Raw genomic sequence first — 20,628 nt, forward strand, 5'->3', positions numbered from 1 at the left:
TTACAATTAAAACAAGATAACTTTTAAAAAAACGAAGAAACAAAAATTTAAACTTTTCAAAACTTGCAGTTATGAAGTTTTAGATGTCTGCGCTCAAAGCTGGTAAATCTGCATAAAATCACATTAGAATAAAATATTTATTTAAAATGTGATTCTTTCTAAAATGGAAACTCTTAAAACATTTTTTTCGTTTAACCTTATTTTATTCCTCCCTATAAAAATAGATTTTTCTAATTAAAACAAAATACTCGTGAAAAAATTCATTGTTTTTGGGAATAGTTTCTTAATAAATTTCATTTCCCCTCCCAGTTGCCTTGCAGGTTTAGATAAAATTAAATAAAAAAACATTCAGTAAACACAAAATCTCAATTAAAAAAAAAATTCTGCAAGCATTTCATTGACTCGTGTAGCAAGTTTTAGTCGCCACTTAATTTTGACGAAATTCATTCAAAAATCACTGTTTCATTTTGAAGTATTTTTTTTTACTATACAAGACTCTATACTGATAATCAGCATATATATTTTTAAATTAAATTTTCAGATGTATAAAACTCGTTTTGACTTCACAAATGTTTTGTTATTCTATTTTCAAATTTTCGAAAATTGACTGTGCTTTAGAATACAGAAATTTTGGCTGTTCTTTTTTATTTCATAATGAGTATAATCTTCATGCGCTAAGCTTTCAGCGATGGTGACAAATTTTCCACGAACAGCTTTCGTGCCTTCATGTTCTTTATACACATCTATTGCCCGCGACTGCAAGAATTTGTATACAATTCTTTAATTTACCTTGCTGTAACTGCATTTTTATATAGTTTCTAATCAATAAATGTGTCTGAAAATTAATTTACCTCAATCACACCAGAGCGTTTTCATTAGCTTTTAAATTACTTATCCCAGTTCATGTCCGGTGTTAAGGCCCTTGTGTTCTTCTATCAGCTCACTTGCTTCTTTTTCTTTATTTTATAGCCTGCGTTGAACAGTCAATCCAATTCTTGGGTTTACGACTACAAGCGTTGAACTCTGAAGCCTCAGAAGGAAGAGGGAGATATTTGCCTTAGTGGAAGACTTTTTCTTTATGAAACTAACCTGCATTTGCATTACATGGAGAGGAAAACCTCACACGGTTAGGCTGACGGTAAGGGGACTCTAACACATGATCCGTCTACTACTGAGGATTACAGTCATCGGTGCGATTCGAACCTGGCTTACCTCATTCGAAAGGAAGCGCTCTAACCCTTAAGCCACCATGACTTTCACTCGGTCTTTTGAACAAGATCTCGTCTTGGACGAGCTTGTCCATCCTGCCTGTCTTCCTTACTCTATCACCTTTCTTCTCCATGTAGAATGGGTCTGCTTCTTTTTAGTTCGTTTTCAGGTGCCCGAGTAGAGGCTTGGAATTCTCGTTCTTTTACAATATGTGACCCATCCATTTCCATGTTTTTCTTTTTAAACTGCTGGTGATTGGATCTTCCCTGGTCTTACTGTAGAGTTCTGAAGCTGATATGGTTTGAGGCCAGAATATTTATAGAACATTTCTCAAACATTTGTTTGTTGTTGTTTTTGACGTATGCCTGTTTTAGGCAGAGGGGATGCGATTATTCTTACTTTCCAGTGGCACCATCTATGACCAAGAATTCGACTTCTGCCACGCCATACGTCGCACCCGTTTACAGGGCGAACCAATTCATTCATCCACAGATCGTAATTTTGACCTGAATCAGAGAACAATCGTTCTCCAATCCAGTACCCCCAGAGATATTGATTTGTCACGGGAACATGGAGAATTTTTGCTACTTGACAGATTTAACGTGCATCAGTCACTTTACTACACGGGGAGTCTTCGGCCGGCGGAGTTCAAACCAACGAACTCTCGGACATAGGTCCAGTGCCCTACCGACCAGGCTATCCAGGCCCTCTCAAACATTTGTTTAACCAACTATTTAGTTTTGTACTCTGAAGTTTTGTTAGTTTCCATATCTCTGACCCATACAACAGTACATTTATTACCATTGAATTAAAAATCTTAATTTTAGTCTTTAGAATTGAATTATTTGATTTCTAAACTTTTAGAAGTTTTTTTACGCAAAATTGGGCTTTGATCTGGGACCTCACAAGCCTCAGTGCTTTCCTCTATGAGCATTGTGCAATCTGAGCTTTGGGTTTCTTTGTCGATTTAATATTACCATTTATTCGAATACATTTAAGTAAAAAATTTTATACCACTTTTACCAGATTGTCTTTCCCCCATATTTACAGGATCTATTCAAGTACATGTATTTAGAAAAAAAGTTCAATTTTGTGCCTAATTTCGTAACCAAATTATATTTGTATGCATAAATTAATTTGCATATTTACTAAATCATGTCTTAATAATTTAAAATAACATATTTGCATCCTATCAGATGAAAATTTAATCATTAGATCAAAAGCTATTATTAAATTAGTGTTATAACGCCATGCATCTTAATAATAAATTCTAAAGCATTTTTTAAAATTTTTTCTTCGAATTAGAATTTTGATCTAAAACATGTTTCAATGTTTGGAAAAAACTTGACTCTGGTCATATATAAAGTTGTTCATAAATATTTAAATAAAATTTAAAATATTCATGATTTTTTTTTAATTATATTTAATTTTTTGTATTAAACTGATTGCATTCAATTGTTTTATTTTGTAATTTAAAACTACTTAATTGTAGTTTAAAATTATATGAAACTCTGTTTATCTCTCAATTTAATTTTATACCAGTCATTAATAAAATGACGAATTATATAATAAATTATAACAAGTGTTTATAATTATAAAAGAGAGTGAAAATGGAGTGGAATTTTATTGTTGATATATTTAAATGATGTAAGGGAAATGATTAAAACTGTTTTTTTAAAAAATAGAGATAAAATTAAGATACTCAAAACATTACCCATGTTTTTGAGATCAAAAATCAGAATCCGACTGAAAAAACAGAATACAATATGCTTATTTGAGAAAAGTACACTTTTTGTCTAATTTCATAATTTAAAATGTAATGTAGCTTAAAATATCAATGTTTGAATGTTATCAGATGAAAATACAATCAACTGGTATTCAAAATATTTCCTTTTTTTTATTTTATCATGTATTTTTATTCTTTAATAACTTTTTCTGCATTGCATACATTCCATTACTCCAATTTAAATTGGAAATCATCCAGTTTCTGCTCAACATTTCTCCTTCAATTGGGATTGTAATAATACTAAATAATGAATAGAGATTAAAATTTGTTTTGTTTCAAACAGATAATCAAAAATGCAAACATGGATTATAATTAAGATTGGAAGTATTTCACGCTGTGAATTTTCGTGATGATTTCTGGAATAATCTTTTTTCTTTTCCCTCTGAAATTCTGGAAATGTGAGAAATGCTAAAATTTAAGCAGAAAGGATTTAAAATGTGACACTTTTTGGTGAGTATTATTTGTTACTCACATTTCAACGGTAAATAGTATTCTGAATCTTCAAAATTAACATTGTATAATGGATTTTAGAGGATAAACCAATAGCAAGTAATAATAAACCAATAGGTTTTAGATTACAAAACAATGACCAATAAATTACGCATTGATTTAAGAAAAAAGCTATACGGTTTAGGAAAAAATTTAAATCAATTTAAAAACTTTCAAAATAACTTAATGATGTTTAAAAACAGTGGTTATGCTGAAAGATTTTTCCCAAAATACAAAAATTCGTTATCAGCGAATGTCTGACTCTAAATGATAGTAATTTATCAATGTGCAATATTTCGTAAAGAAATTCTATTCAGTAGAATAAAATTCTTGTATTGCAAAAAATTAAAAGAAATAATTTTTTAAAAATGTTTTTATTTATTGTTTGCCTCTGTCTTTAAGTCCGCACGTAGCATATTTCTATTGCATTTGTGTTTTCTGAAAAAATTTTCAAATTTCCGTGAATCTTCCGCAAATGTCGATCCTTCTTCTTAAGGTGACAAACGACTTTCAATTTTTTTTTGTTGAAATTATCAAGTGATTTGCTTGAAATTTTCAGAATACATTTATATTGTTAAAAAGAACTTTTATACGAAATTTCAAAAAAATATTTCAAAATTTAAGAAATTAAAAAATTTAAATTTTTGAATTTTTTATGTTTCATTTTATATTATTCCTCGCATCTGAAATTTTGTCAAAATGACAAAATTCTTTTAAAATATTACATATTAGGTAATGTTGAAAAAATTTTTGGGAGTACTTTTTTTATTTTTTATCATATAAACAAATAACATTAAAAAAACAGTGAAAAACCTACATTTTTAAAAATCGTCATACCTCTAGAAAATATCATGTATAAAAAAAATACTATTCACTTAATTCAAAAAAACTTTTCCAACAAAATGCTAATAATATTCATAAATATATAGCATTAAATTCTCAGGTCAATAGAATGAAAGTTCAAATTCATTGCGCTGGAACAGTTTGAAATTTGTAAATTTGTCAAAAAAGACATTTTGAGAAAAATGACTTTTACCAGTTTTTCATTGCAAACTTTACTTCTGAACAAATATTTCTTGTTCTTAATATAATCGCCTATAAATATTGTCTGATGAACTAGTTTAATAATTATATACTTTAAATTTTTTTAAAAAAATTAACAAAATATTCAACTAATTTAAAACTAATTTTAAACGAAACTAATTTTAACAGTTACCTGCAGACAAAAAAAGGTAAACAAAGGGGCCTGGTCAAAACTGAAATGGCCATAACTTCATCAATTTTGCTCTTGTTCCAGAATTTTTTTTTTTAAATGTTCAGTTAAATGTCTAAATTTCAAAAATATAAAATGCAAAATATCGATTTTTTGACAAATTTTTGCTTCTTTGAAAGTCCCTTGTCGCCTTACGAAATATCTTTATCAAAATATATAAATCATTTAAAAGGTAATTCATTTAAAAGTTAATTCAATTAAAAGTTAAATCATTTTAAACTTTACTGCGCATGCGTGCAAAATCAAAAAATAAATAAATAAATCTTACCAGTTTCATTAGTCGAAAGAAGCTGCAAAGTCACATTTTTGGCATACGTTCTTCCGGACTGCCTTTCAAATGTGATAATGAAGTCAAATTCATTATCACTATGGAGCCAAAGAACATTTAAACCATCACAACTACTTTTGTTAGAATCAGCTGTTGGTGATAAAACTAGATATCTAGATCCATTCTAAAATTAAAATCTATCAGTTGAAAAAATGAAGATCAATTACATAATAAAGTAAATTTAAATATCTATAGAGTTTCACCAAAGGTACTTTTTCATTAAAAATGAAACTTAAGCCTGGAAATGAAATGAAAAACATATACTTCCACTTTTTACACACCTTTTCACATCTCTACTTTTCTCACAACATTTAAAATAGAAATACCAATACAAACACTTTTTTTTCCATCTAAAGTTAGTTATAGAAAATTGATTGATGCTCTTGAGTTGTGAGATGATATTTAATGGAACAATTTTGTATCATTTCCTTATTGTTCACGATACTGAAGAGCTTTGAAGTTCAAATTACAAAAAAAAGCAATTAACCTTCCGTTAGACGCGCGCACCTCACAGGTGCATCCCTACTGCACTTCCACCTCCTTTGCCGTCAATAGATTTTTCCGGGGGTCGAGCCTAATGTTATGTTCCTAACTTTGGATTACTCAAATGTCCGTGTAAAACCGACCTTAGAACATGTCGATGGAGAGTTGGAACCGCTCAAATCACCCCTCTGGTGCAGCGCGACCATTGACGCAAGTATTATGGATATAATATTTTTATGAATTAAATATATATATTTTATCTCATTTTCTGTCCTACTCAACGTAGCAGGAATAAATGGTCAAGTTATATGCACAGAAAATGTTTACGGAGTAAAACACCGCAGAACCTTCTTGCGTCAATTGGTTGAACATCTTGTGATGGAGGAAGAGATCCGACGCGGGAGCAAGAAAAATTTAACTTCGGTACTTCGCTAAATAAGTTTTTTGATATTTATCTCTTTAAAGAGTCTTAAATTGGTAACAATTAACTATTTAAACTAGACTAAATTTCATTTGGGTTTCAAAAAATCAGAAACACCTCATAGGTGCAACGCGATTAACCATGTCGGAAACAAGTGCGCGACTAACGGAAGGTTGAAAATATGGATTTATAAAGGAAGATGGCAGCACTTATTGCAAAGATAACTGGTTGCTCTATCACTTAATAAATCTGGGTGAAATGTGTTAAGTACCGGTTGAGTTGAAGTGTTAACAATAAATTGAGCGTATGATGAAAATCACAGATAATATGTGAGACAGCAAATCCTAAGCAGAGTTCAGCTGAAATATAGAAAAATAAAGGTTTAACTGTCTCTTCTCGTAGAGTTAAACATCTACATACCTGTCTAAAGTCGTAAAATGAACTAACAATTATATAAAACATCGTTAGTGCAAAGAATATACATAGGGGAAGGAGTCTAGCTTTCATTGACATAATGTAAACCAGTCCCCAAGCTAAGGTACGGTTCCTGTGCACAAAGGAAAAAACATCCTTGTTCCCAGAATTCCTGTGGCCGTGACGAGACCCAGTCCTTCACAGCGTCCTTGAGTACGTTATCCGAGTTGAAGTATTTCTCTTTCAGGTGTTTCTTCAGTGGACCAAACACATGGAAATCGCAGGGCGACATGTCCGGACTGTAGGGAGAATGGTCCAACGTCTCCCACTTTAACTTGGCCAGTTCCATGTGTGTGACTCTGGAGACGAGTGGACATGCGTTATCATGGAGCAGAACCACACCCTCTGTGAGCCTCCCCGGTCTTTTATTCTTGATGGACCTGCGTAGGCGTCGGAGTGTCTCACAGTACACATAGGAGTTAATGGTTTTTCTGTGCTCGAGTTTCTGTTCCTCATTCGGACTGCCGCGTCATTTGGACGCCGCTTTTGATAACAGCCACTGCTCTCTCCTGCACATGCGAGAGATAGCACATGCTCTGATCCCAGTCAGAGACTCCAATCGCATCCCTTGATGTCTCGCTACGTTCTCCCATGGCGGAATATGCAAATATTAAAATGTTACGTTTTTACGTCGTTTCGTACATTTTCATTTGATCACCCCTTGTATCATCTAACACATTTTGACATAAAAAGAAGGAATAAAATGGTGGATTGCGGGAAGCAGTGTACCCAATCATACAAGTAAAGTTACCCAACAACCGGTTCACATGTGACGTATCTCCATTCCTGATCCTCACATTACTTTTAATGTACAAGCGGTGGATCTTAATGCATATGATGCTCTTCTAAATTTGAGTATGTAGCCTCCCCGCGTTAATTACGTACCTAAAAAATTGGATTTCATCTCAATTTTACATTCTCTGGAAAGTGCACACCATAAAGAGATAAACTTGGAATTAAATAAAAACTATATAATCTTAAATTTTGAATTCAAAAAGTAGTAATTTTTAGTGTATAAGAAAGTTCAACAAAGAGGGATAAAACAGAAAAAGATTACATTAGCACCACATTGGAACTTTCTTGATGAAAATAATTTAGGGGGGGGGGATCAGATATAGTATCGGGAGCTTTTTCCAGCTTTGGAATCACTCTGATTGTATAAATAACCAGCATGACATGTAATAAAAATTTGAAGAATATACTTTCCAGTTAATATCTCGTCAGTTACAACCAATTCTTATTTTTTTAATTTTGCAACATATAATTTTTAAGTTTTGTCAAAATGATTTGAAAATTCGCTCTTTGTTTGAAAAACAAGTCCTCCATGTTTATTTTTTCTTGTTGTCTTAATTGATTTTTGAAACTTAGATTTTAAAACTAATCAAAACATTTATGTTACTTAATCATGTTAAAATGTTTTAAAACTTATTCTGATGCTTAAAATATTGTACTTGTAGAAAGAAAATAGTGAGAAATAATTAAGATAAATTTTTTGTGTTACCCTGCATAATACATTAGCCTACGCAATTTAAACGGAAGAGATGGAAATAGGCAAATAAAAGTTAAAATGGCTCACCAAGGTAATCATATGAAAGAGTTAATTTTATGTTAAAACATTTACTAAACTTTATGCTTTTGAAAAATTTTCAATAATACCACCTTTAAAGGTTAATTTTCTGTCATAGTTTTTAATAAAATGAACTTAATTTTCATCGATATATTTTTGATACTGATTTGTAAGCAAAATTTAATTTTGGGTTAAATAAATATATATCGTTTTAGCAGTACTGAAATAAAATTTAAGTAATTTAAAAAATTTGCTTGGACAATGGTTCCATTTGCCACCTCCTAAAGTCTTGTTCCTTTGCGTACTGTCTTAGCACCGTTTCTATATAGGTATTATTCAAATGTTTTCAGAATTATCACTAGACAACAGCACAATACACAAAACCATATATAGAAATTGTAGTGTTTTTATTTAAAAAAAAAAGTTGATTTCCTGTATAACTTGAAAATGGGGCTTAATATATTGTACTAAGTCCTACTTTTATAAAATTGATACTTACGTTGGATGGTATCTCAAATCTTATTTTTAAATTAGCTTTTATGCAAGTTTCAAGTCCATCAGAAACTTTCCAAAATGTTTCCTGTGGTACAGGAGGAGTTGGTGGTGTTGGTGACGATTGCGTAATACCTATGGAACGCAAAATAATTAAGTTTTGTTTAAGATAATACAAAAATTAATTCATGATCAATACCCATAAATGAGCATTAATAACAAATAAGATGATCATGAATACATATAAATGAGCATATAATGCAAAATAATAAAATTTTAACTGTGATCATACAATTTTTTTCATATTAATACTAAGCCATGTTGGGTTATAATTTAAAGAACCACGCATCAGTACTTATTGCATCGTCAAAGGAAATATATTGGAAACAGTTACAGTAAAGCAGGATAAAGAGACAACAAAATAGAAATAGAGATTTATATTTTTAGAAAGTACTCAAATTACTCTTAAATTTGCCGTTGCAGTAATATAAAACTTCTTAACAAATACTTTTGTTAAGGGCACAAAGTGAAAAGTTTTAAATAAATTTTAAAAGAACAAATATGCCACTTAATTCAACAGAGAACATTTTCCTAATTTAATTGAATAGCTAGTTATTATTTTATAGAATTTTTTTAAATAGAATTTATGAATATAATTAAAAAGTCAAAGTTTCAATGCATATGTAAAATTTCTCTCATTTAGTAATTCTTATGAATTAATTTCATACTTCTTATGAAATTTCATAATTCTTATGAATTACTTTCATAATTCTTATGAATAATTTCATTCTTATAAATTAATTTCATAATTCTTATGAATTAATTTCATAATTCTTATGAATTAATTTCATTCTTATGAATTAATTTCATAAGAATATGAATTAATTTCATAAGAATTTTTGATAAAAAAATTTTCCTAACTACTTAATGTATTGAAATATCACAAGGACAATATAGTACAAGGACAGTATGCATAAGTAACTACAAAGTAGATTTAAAATATGTATTTTCAAAAAGAAAGGAAGAAAAAAAGAGAGAGATTATAGAAACATTATGCTAGAAATATCTTATAAAAATTGGACATTTATTTATATTTTTTCATAAACAACCATATTTACCAATATTATTCAGTTTTTTTCTAAATATTAATTCTACTGTAAGGATCGAATCATTTACTTTAAAATAAGCCTAATTATGCTGTAAAATCTCAAAAAATTATCATAAAATGTACAAATGAATAAGCCACTTTTGCAAATGGGCTACTCAGGTGTATGACTTAGTTTTAAGTCTCTTAAAGTGCTTTTAAACTTTAATTTGCATTATAATTATGCATTCAAACAATTTAAAAGTTACATTGAGATAATGTGATGATTTTTAATAAAACATGATTTTTCTCAATTTTTAGTGCTGAGACCTCTGCCATCCAAACAAAAGTATATAATTACATAAATTTTATTTTAAATCAATTTTTAAGTAATTTTAAAAGAAAATTATTGAAAGAAAAAGGTTTTGAAAAACTATAGGAATATGCAACATCTTCATTATCTTACATGAAATTATTGATTTACATAATAAGAAAAACCGAAATTTATAAATAGCTTGTAATACTGAGTTAGTGCAATTAAAGAACTCATCGTACAAAAAATATAAATTTTTAAAAGCAATAAATGTAACTTCAACTTTAAATTTCAAAATTATTTCCGAAATTGTGTTTTAAGCATCTTCTTCTTCCCAATATTATGCTCGATTTCTTTGAATATTATCTAATTTAGGATAAAAGTATCCTTCAATGTTTTATTTTAATTTACGAAAAGATTGTTGCCTAAGGGGATATTTCGATATCGCGATCTGTGGTAGAATAAACTTTCGGAGAGCGGCCCGCTAGGAAATAAAAAAAACAAACATCATAGAAAGGGCCCAATTCGAGTAAAACCCGTAGCCACCCCCGGAAAAACATCTATATATATATATTTTTAAAAAAAAATGTTGAAGTTTGAAATCTACTAGGCAAATTGGCGATTGTGATAGACGTGACAGATCACTATAAACAATATAGAATTAGTCTAGAGAACAGAAAACTTTCAAACAAGCCTTGAAGACAACTATTAAAAAACAGCGTACTCGAGGAGAAAAACAAAGTAAAAAAATTACTATTTATTGAAAATGACGAGATCCAATATCAGTGTCTTTAAAAATTGGATCTTTGAAGATCTGCTCTAAAAAACAAAATTTATGTGCCTGTTGATTGTTCATAAAGTCTATTAATAAAGCTGAATAGCGCGTGATTCTAAGTGACTTCAGAAAAAACGTTATCAAAACGGACCTGTCGGTGCTTTCACTTTCACGTTTCAAATTTACTTTCACTTTCCCGATTTTTATATGAATGGGGTCCCATAGAAAATGCAGTTATAAATAGATAATATATATGTGACGATGAATGTGAGTTCAATATTACATTAAATGTTTATAACTAATACAGCATTCAAAAACTTACCTAAACAAAACAAAAAGGTAGAAAGAAATCTGAGAAGTTTCATTTTCTTCGATTGTTTTTTTAAATCGGTTTAAATAAACTACATTCCTCTAAATGTAAATCAAATGTAGAATTATTACAGAAAACTTTCATGCAAGCGGGGATGACAATTGCCAAAAGAATAGTGTACTTTAGGAAAAAGACATAATAAACAGATTACTTCATTTTACAGATGATTAATTTAACATCACGAGATCAAATGTCCGCGTCTTTTATGAATGGGCTAGTTGAACCTTGACCAACAGCATAAGTAGACTGAGCAAGCGCAGTAGCTATTATGATGTCATTGCTGCCAGCAGATAGTTATGGATATTATACGTGAAGTCTTCGTTAGTGTGTAGTGTTCGTTTAGTTCGAAGTGATGCAATCTTATCTTAATCCGTACTCGTATTCATAATTATAAAATATAGTTTGAAGAAATTGATAAATATATTATTCTAAATCTGTGCATACTTATGTATATCATTAAAATTGTATCAATTATTGAAAAAACAAACTAAAAAATAAAATATAATCTCACTAAATATAATCACAATCTGTTGTATAATCACATTCTATCAGAAACATGCTTTTGTAAAACTCGACATTCGTTGAATAAAATGTTTTTTATTTAATGAAATTTATTATTCAAATTGCTTTACTAAATTTCGAATAATGTTTTAGAAGATTGCAAAAAGATCGTAAAACAACATATTTTATAATTTAAAAAAATATTAGCAATCGGTTATTAGCGGAAAAAATATGAATTAAATTTTACGTTAAGCGCTTGTAAGTCAAGTTTCTCGTTAATTAACCACATTTATATATTAATCGCCCCATTTAAATATTTCATCACGGTCACTAAACCATTTTTTAAAAATAATTAATTAAAAAATTTTTTTGGTTTCTACTAAAAAAAACAGTTGAAACTTCAGATTTTTCATTAAAAAAATATGTAAATTAATATGGCATTAAGAAAAAGTCATAACTTATAATTAAAAAGTTTTCAATTCTCTATCAAATTAAATAAGGAAAAGTAATCGTCATTAAAAATTATTTATTACATGAAATTTTTTTTAGGTTAATGAGTTTCAGGAATGGATGCAATTTTCCTTTTGAATTGCTAAATTAGTTTTAAGAATATAACTAAAAACGTAAAAATTGAAATTAACACTAAGGATCAAGCTATGGGGACCATATTTACCAGATTGCGGCTACCCCCTATATTTTGAAGACTAAGAATTCAAATAAGTAAAAAAAAACACATATGTTCTTTCAGAGGAAGTAAATTGCTGTGTATGATTTCTATGCGATGCCACTGAGCTGCCACACAGGTTCAGTGGCGGTACCGGACATACTAGAATGAAGGATATTGACCATATGCCATAGTTTGTGTACTACTAGGATCTAAATCTAATAGAGTATGCCTAGGAAGCTCTTGGCAGACGTGTTTCACAAAGAACACACTCTTTCTAAATAGTACAAGAAGTGAAAAACAGGCTTGGGAGAGGAGTGAGGCAATATCCCCCAAGACTCTTCGATAGTTTAGTGGACAAAATAAAAAGCAGAATAATTCGTTTGAGCCGTGATGGCTCAGGGGATAGAGCATTCGCCTTCCAATGAGGTGAACCGGGTTCAAACTACAACGATGGCTGGTCGATACGAATTTCGCATCCGACTTGCCCCGACCACAGTGCTTAGTCAAAATATCCTCAGTGGTAGACGGATCATGGGTTAAAGTCCCCAGGCCATTGGACTAACCTTGGAAGGATTTCGTGGTTTTTCTCTCCATGTAACGCAAATAGGGGTTAGTTCCCCCAAAAAGTTCTCAACGAAGGTAAAATTTCTCGAAATTCCTGATTTACGAGTTTCCTTTGTTTGTATTGGGTTCAAAATTACAAAGCTACGGAGTTGAATATTTATTATTGTAATTAATAATTGTGTTATATAATTGTAATTAAACGCAAAAAATTGGGTCGACTGTTCAAAGACGGTTATAAATATAAACATAAATGAGCGTCCATTATTATTTTGTGATATTTTGATATCTGAACTATTTTGCATAATAATAAATGCATGATATCTCTACTAAATATGAACTTTGTTTCGTTTAATCAATCAACGTCTGTTATCTATTATGCCAAAAAATGTAAAATATAACTGTTGCTTAGCAACGGTCTAAAAACACAGTATATATATATATATATATATATATATATATATATATATATATATATATATATATATATATATATATATATATATATATATATATATATATATATATATATATATATATATATATATATATATATATATATATATATATATATATATATATATATATATATATATATAGGGCAAGTCCGTGGCTAAAATTATTTGCATAACAGGCAATTTATGTTTCTCTTTTCTATTTTATATTTTTCTTAAATAAATATCTATTTTCTAAAATTATTTATGGTCAACTTTTTTAAGTTATCCAGTATAATATTACATTGCACACATCCATTTTGGGTCCATCTTTGGTAACTAACAAATCAATGCACAGCATAACAAATCACTCCAGCAATGCAGTAAGAACGGCACTTTAAAACCCTCTAGTTACACTCAATTTGCGCTTTTGTTTTCATATTTTGCAATCTGGCAATCTTGTTGCTAAAAATTTTATAAATCATTCTTGAAAAATTTCCCGTTCATGTAAGTACACCTGATTTCGCTACTCGCTTTACAGTTTATGTTTTATACTGTTTTTTCTTTTTCTTTTCTTTTATTTTCTGTTTTTACGTGTTATTTTTCTTATTGTGTTCCATTTTATCTGCTGTAATTTCTGTAAAAAAAATTTTGAATGCTCCTCACACTATAATATTAATATATTTTGCTTTGGCTATATTGATACAATATCAGAAAGCGCTCTTTTTGCGGATATAATCGTGTGGGCTGATAAAAAATGTATATCTTTTTTTTTCTTTTTCGGTTTTTTTAAATAAGATTTCTTCCTCTCTCTCTTTTTTTTTTAATCAGTTGTTTGTTATTTTTTTTAATTATTATTTCCCCCATTTCCCCCCCCCTCCTTTTCATATGTCTATAATTTTCTTTGTTTTATCTTCATATATATATATATATATATATATATATATATATATATATATATATATATATATATATATATATATATATATATATATATATATATTACAATTACATTTTAGGTTCTATAAGTAATATTGATGATGGTACATATCGATGCCCTGATGGTTCTTCTCCCTCTATTCGACATCAAAGAATATCTGGAGTACTTGGAGCAGCTTCAAGTGTCACTTCAATTCAAGTTGCAAATCTATTAAGACTCTTTAAAATACCTCAGGTACTTATTTGTTCGTTTTTTTCTCCAAGAAGTTGTAGGAACAATTTCTTATTATGAACTTATACACAATTATAAATTCTTGTTCAATTAAATAATATAACGGAAAAAATAGTTTTTTATGTCTACTTTTGGAAAAATGATGTAAATGTTGAATACGTAAAATGCTCTATTAAGGAACGCGGACGTTAATGAGAAAAATTCTTCGAATTTCCTATGTCTGATAGTTTTTGACATAAAGATATCACGTGATATATTTCAACTTGTAACAGTCCATTTTTAAATTTGAGATTTGATTAAAAATTTATATGATTTTCATGGTGTTCCCTGCAGGCCATTTCTTATAAGAATTTTTTGAATAATATCAAAAATGAAAACAAAAGAATATTGATATTAAGGGACGCAATTTATTATGAAAAAAAATTCTGTCGCAAAAGTTAAATTTAATAAACAACAAGGCAGGATTATAAGGCGAAACAGGGAAGGGTTGAAGGACTGCTAATTAAATCTGCTTTGATGCTTATTTTATCTGCTTTCCTCTATTGTAATTTGTCATATTTCGATATCGTGAAGGCTTACGCTTAAATGGTAGCAACCTCCAATGTGTACATTTTCTGCAATTATTTTTTATAAGGATTTTTAATACACTGTACATCAATTTGTAGTTTTCTTGTTTTTTTTTCTTCTGAAGTTAAAGTTATTCATTGTTTTAGCAACATTAACAAGTTAATGGCTCATGTTTGATTTACTGTCATAAAATTTTTTTCTTATACTCTTAGATGAGTAATTTTTTTTCAATTTTAACGAGAAGTTTATTCTTTTAATAGAAAAGTTTATTTCAAAATTTTTGAACAAATATTTAAAAATCAAATTAGACTATTGAACTATTGAAGTGTGCTTTTTGAAGAAATATTTTCTTAAAAAAAGAGATTTCAGCTCAACGTACCTTATAGTACGTATCCAATATATGTACTTTTTTCTGTCATCTCTTATAAGGATTTTAAAAACACTGTACATTAATTTGTAGCTTTCTTTGACACAATTGTTTAATAGTTTTTCATTCGTTCAACTTCAACAAGTTACTTGCGCATCAATGTTTGATTTACTGCCATAAAACTTTTTTCAGATTCTTTTTGATGACTCTTTTTTCAATTTTAAGAATATTTGAGTCCTTCCTACCTTTTTTCCAACATTTTGATAAAACTATTTAAAAATTGAATTAGGCTGAAATGTTTTTTCTGAAGAAATATTGTATTGAAATTAGATATTTGTGCTGCACAATAATACGTAACGCAAACAATTCTACTAAAATGCACATAAACACAGTATTTAAATGAAAATGTAAGAGAAAATATTAACATTTTCACCATGAGCTTCTTTTTTTTAATATATTAATTGTTAGAAAAATAACTACAGCTATTACTTTAAAACAATTTTACCTAATTCTTTTTTTTCAATTTTCAAAAAAAAGAAAAAAATCTGATAATATCTCAAAATTTTGTGAAGATTTCAAATAGCAATTGTATTTTTTATGTTTCAAACATTTATTTTTTTCCTTCATGAATCCTAGTAAAAAATAACCGGGAAAATGTGTACATTAGAAATCAAATGTGACCTGTTTATTTTGGGCTAAAACTAAGTTGGTTACTATAGCGAAAGACAACTGCATTTTATTCACTCTAAGCAAATGAATTAGTTTTCGATTCTTTTAGTATCGTCTTTATTCTATCCCGAATTCATAATTATCAATATTTGGAAATGTTTCTGTTTCCTTTTTTTCTTATTTAAATATTAATTTTCGTCTACTAATATGCACAGATGTATGATTTAATATTTTGCAAGAATGATAAAAATTCGAACATTATATACTGCGAAACACCCTCTATTATCTAACCAAGAGAATTTTCAATCCATTAATTCTTGCCGTAAAAAGACATCAAACATTATGTAATAACAAAATAAAATATTGATTCCCGGTCGGTGGATGATATTGAATGTAGGTTAATTTCTATTTAAATTAGTTATTATTTTTTTTTTAAATGATAGTTTTCAAATTCAAGTCCGTATTTAACGAGACCATAATTTGCTCCTCCTAATTTTTAAAGTTTAAGCCATATCTTCTTAAAAACCACGAAATGTTGCATTTATGCAGCTATTTATGTGATAAGCAACTGTTTTTCTACGATTAAAAGAAAATTTCGGAGCAAATGAATAGAGGAATGCAGAGTTAATCGATAAGACGATTTATGTCAAACATATCTATTAATATTTTTCTTTAAATATCACAAACGACATCAATAAAAGTGAACTAGTGTTTAAAATTACTTGACAGGCTACCCCCCAAACTAAAGTAGATTGAAATGAAATATGGTTAGAACGTAGTGTCACAGAGATGGGATTTGTAACCTTTACCTCTTTAAGGTGCACTGCATTGAAATGCTCAGTATGACAGCCACCTTTGCACCTGTTTGTCAATCAAAGAGACTGAAAAACAGGTGCAAAGGAGGCAGGTTGCCTGAGAAAATCGATGCGGTGCACCTTAAAAAAGTAAAATGCGCAAATTGCAACCGGTGACCAGATGTCATCAACAAATTTCAACACCAGATTGTTGTTTTTGGGGAGGTCAGAGTAGACACAAGTTACAACTAAAACCGAAACAATGACGAAATCACGCTTGTTTATCAAAGAGGCCAACGAGCAAGTGCAAATGCCACTGACAGACTGAGAATTTCAGTGCGACTCACTTTAAAAAGGGAAAGTGTGCAAATAGCAACTCGAAGACCCGATATCACACATAGGTCGTTAGAAAACAGAAAAAAAACGTGACACCATTAATTAAAATAAAATAAGGGACGTCTGAATAATTTAAAAGGAAGCATAGGATTCTAAAATCTTATTCCAATACTTCATATCCCTCAAAGCGTCTCTTTCAAAGACATGCAGGGATATGCGATAAGAATGTACCGAGCACCCTGTCTGCTCGCCAGATTTTAATTACCAGTTTATTACTCGGGCTTGGCAGAAGAATTTCAAATATGCTAACTGATTAGTACTGACGATATTTTAAGTTACAAAATCAGACAAAAAAAAAACACACTTCCCTGAATTAAATTCTTTAAAATGCTTCAAAAATTTGAATACCTTACAGATCAAAATGTTTCGGCTATTATTAAATAAAGTAATAAAAAAATAAATATTAGAAACTGTTTTTACATAGAATTATCAATGCATAAATTAATATTATAGTTAATTGCTGAAATTCTCCTATTCGCTCTAAAAGCTCTTGATATAGGGCGAAATACACCTGGCCACATGATTGCAAGAATATTTCCCAAATTGTGGCTATCCTCTATATTTTGAGAAGCGGAAATCCAAATCTGTTGTTTTTTTTTTTTTTTTTTTTTTTTAAAGGTATGTTTAGTCAGAGAAAGTACGCTTTATGTTTGCTTTCGTTACTTAGAATATTGTCTGCACCCATTAGAATAAAAACCATGAGCATTGGAACGTGAAAGTCCAGACATTGGATTAAAAGCTATTCAGGGTGATTGTTTTTTTATTTTTTTCTTCCTGTTTTTGCACCCTGTATAGTGAGCCAAAAAAACGGACCACTCTGAATAAATTTTGATATAATTTTGATATCTTCACGTTCTAGGACACGAACTTAGTGGTTCAAAAGGGTGACCTCAAATGCGCTAATCAATTAGTGCAAACGATATTTTAAGTTACAAAATCAGACACAAAAATGTATTTTCTCTGAATAAACATGAATTTTTTTCAACGGATTCGGATTTTCGGCCCGAAAAATATAAGGAGTAGTCACAATTTGGAAAATATGATCCCCATATATTGGTTAGGATAGTAATTCAAAGTTTGAACCCCTTAATGTGAATTTTATTTTTGAGTATTTTACCAAATCTCACGAACTCTTAAACCTAATTTAAAATTTTTTTCAGGCAATTATAAAATTCGTTTTCTCAAAAATAATTCTTTGCTAAAAATAAATGTTAGTAAATATTTATTATTTTTTTATTATTTTATTAAATATTAGTCAAAAACATTTTGAATTGCAAGGCATACAATTTTTACTATACTTTAAAGTGTATAATTTTACATACCAAAATACAAGATTTGGACGAAATCAGTTGAATAGTACTTGAGAAATCGAATTTTTAAGAAGTCGAACGCTTAAAATTCGATTTCTCAGGAACTATTCGGTCGATTTCATCCAAGTTTTGTATTTTGTCATAAAAAATTAAATACTTTAAAAAAATGAAAAAAATTTTATGCCTTACAATTCAAAATATTTTCGAAAAAATAATAATACTAAAAAATAATAAGTATTCACTAAAATTTATATTTTACTTGGAATCATCTTTGGAAAAAGGAATTTTATAATTGCGTTTCAAAAATGCTTCAATTCTTTTAAAAAAAATCTGGAGATATAGTGAAATACGCAAAGAGGTAAAATTAACATAAGGGGTTTAAACTTTGAATCGCTCTCCTGACCAAACTATGGGGACCTTATTTTCTAGATTATGGTATTTTCGGGGTATAAAATTCGAATCCGCTTAAAAAAAGCATGTTTCTTCAGATATAGTACATTCTTGTGTCTGATTTCATAACTTAAAATATAGTTTGCTGTATTTAATTAGAATATTCGAAGCCCCCCCCCCCCCCTTCACCATTAAGTTTGAATCCTAGACCGTAAAAATCCAATGATTATATCAAAATTTATTTAGGGAAGTCCGTTTTTTTTTTTTTTTTTTGACTCACTGTACTACATCTGTAACAAGAAATCTCCGACCGAATGTCATTAAAAATATCTAGTAGTTGCAGAGGTAATCAAGCAATTCTAAAAATTCTCTTTTTATCTAACACTAATATTTAATTCCAATTTATCGCCTTTTATGTGCCTCAAAATATTACGCAGAATTTAAGTTTTAAAATTATGTATCTCAGACTTTTTGTTCTTACTTCATATTTTGTTTCCATCATTCAGATACTATTTTTCAATTTGAAATAATTCTTTAATCGTCATTGTTTCTCTCTCCCTCTCTTTTTTTTTAAAAAAAAAATAGGTCAGCTTCTTTTCTACAAGTCCAGAGCTGAGTAACAAGCAAAGGTTTGAATATTTCTTGAGAACTGTACCTTCAGATACTAACCAAGCTGATGCAATGGTGCAAATCATTCGGAGATTGAACTGGACTTATATATCCATCTTGTACGAAGAGTCAAATTACGGAATACAGGTTAGTAAAGATAAAAAAAATAATTGATGAATAATTTTGAATTTTATTTCAAACATTGAGCAGTATTAAATAAATAATCCCAAGAAACTGAAGCGGGAAGATATTACCTGATTAAAACTTCATGCGCTGCTTCAAAAATTTACAAGTAGGAAATGGCGGTTGACATGTTTCAAGCGCTAAAGGTCACCCACTTTCCAGGCATACCAGTCATGAATTTGAAGAAAAGAAAGATATTTGAAAGAAAAAAAAAAGTTGCGAAACTAAACCAGAAACAATACAGAAAACGAGAGAAAAAAAATGTCGAAAAGCAGAGCAAGAAAAACCACTGAGGCCTAGAGCGGAAAATCAGGGTAAAAAGTCTTGAAAATGGGCGCCTACTTTTGTTGCTCTTGAAAGAAAAATGTCAACTGTTATTTCCTTCTTTATATATTTGTAGCAAATGAAGTTTTGAATCAGAAAATGAGCATTATTATCATATTATTGAGAATGAGCATTATATAAATTTTTTAACAAGGACGTCATTCATACCAATCAGAAATGTAGGCGACATTTCTTAGATGTTCTATTGCTTAGATACTAATATTACATATATATATATTATCTGAATTATTATACTAATGTTACACTTCAATTAACTTGCAGATGTTAATTGCAATCACTGCAAACTTGCTTTCACTTGAAATCATAAGGAAACAACTCAAAATTATAAGGAAACAATTCAAACATAAATCACAAAAACTATAGATATGGGAGATGAGTATGGTTTCTTCTTTTACGTATTTTGGCTTTTTATTTATGTTTAAAAAAACTCGTATATTTGAAATATCGTCTACTCTAATTAATTAGAATATTTGAGTTTACCCCTTCCAACGATGAAGATTGAGTCCTAGAACGTGAAGATCCGATAATTAGATAAAAAATTATTCAGATTGGTCCGTTTATTTATTTATTTGCGTACTGTAAAATAATGGGATAATACTG

The 20,628-nt window shown here is 29.3% G+C and overlaps 2 protein-coding genes across 3 annotated transcripts in view; one reads left to right on the plus strand and one right to left on the minus strand.

The window, feature by feature from the left end:
* LOC107455951 (metabotropic glutamate receptor 6-like) overlaps positions 1 to 20,628 on the plus strand; it is an 84,057-nt gene that overhangs the window by 37,497 nt on the left and 25,932 nt on the right. The window contains exons 2-3 of the mRNA XM_043047476.3: positions 14,247 to 14,401; positions 19,477 to 19,647. Coding sequence (XP_042903410.2) covers positions 14,247 to 14,401; positions 19,477 to 19,647 — 326 coding nt within the window. The remainder of the gene's footprint in view (positions 1 to 14,246; positions 14,402 to 19,476; positions 19,648 to 20,628) is intronic.
* Positions 1 to 20,628, minus strand: part of LOC107443176 (uncharacterized) — an 85,163-nt gene that overhangs the window by 3,989 nt on the left and 60,546 nt on the right. The window contains exons 1-3 of one of the 2 annotated variants that reach the window (XM_016056960.4): positions 11,017 to 11,309; positions 8,530 to 8,657; positions 5,026 to 5,209 (exon numbers count right to left, since the gene is read on the minus strand). In XM_016056960.4, the coding sequence (XP_015912446.3) occupies positions 5,026 to 5,209; positions 8,530 to 8,657; positions 11,017 to 11,059 (355 nt within the window). In that variant the 5' untranslated portion in view covers positions 11,060 to 11,309. Of the gene's footprint in view, positions 1 to 5,025; positions 5,210 to 8,529; positions 8,658 to 11,016; positions 11,310 to 20,628 lie in introns of those variants that run through there. The other variant, XM_087156923.1, reaches the window with a different exon arrangement.

The sequence above is a fragment of the Parasteatoda tepidariorum genome, chromosome 2 (assembly GCF_982258835.1).
Source record: "Parasteatoda tepidariorum strain Cologne lab strain chromosome 2, Ptep-v5.0, whole genome shotgun sequence".
NCBI lineage: Eukaryota > Metazoa > Arthropoda > Arachnida > Araneae > Theridiidae > Parasteatoda > Parasteatoda tepidariorum.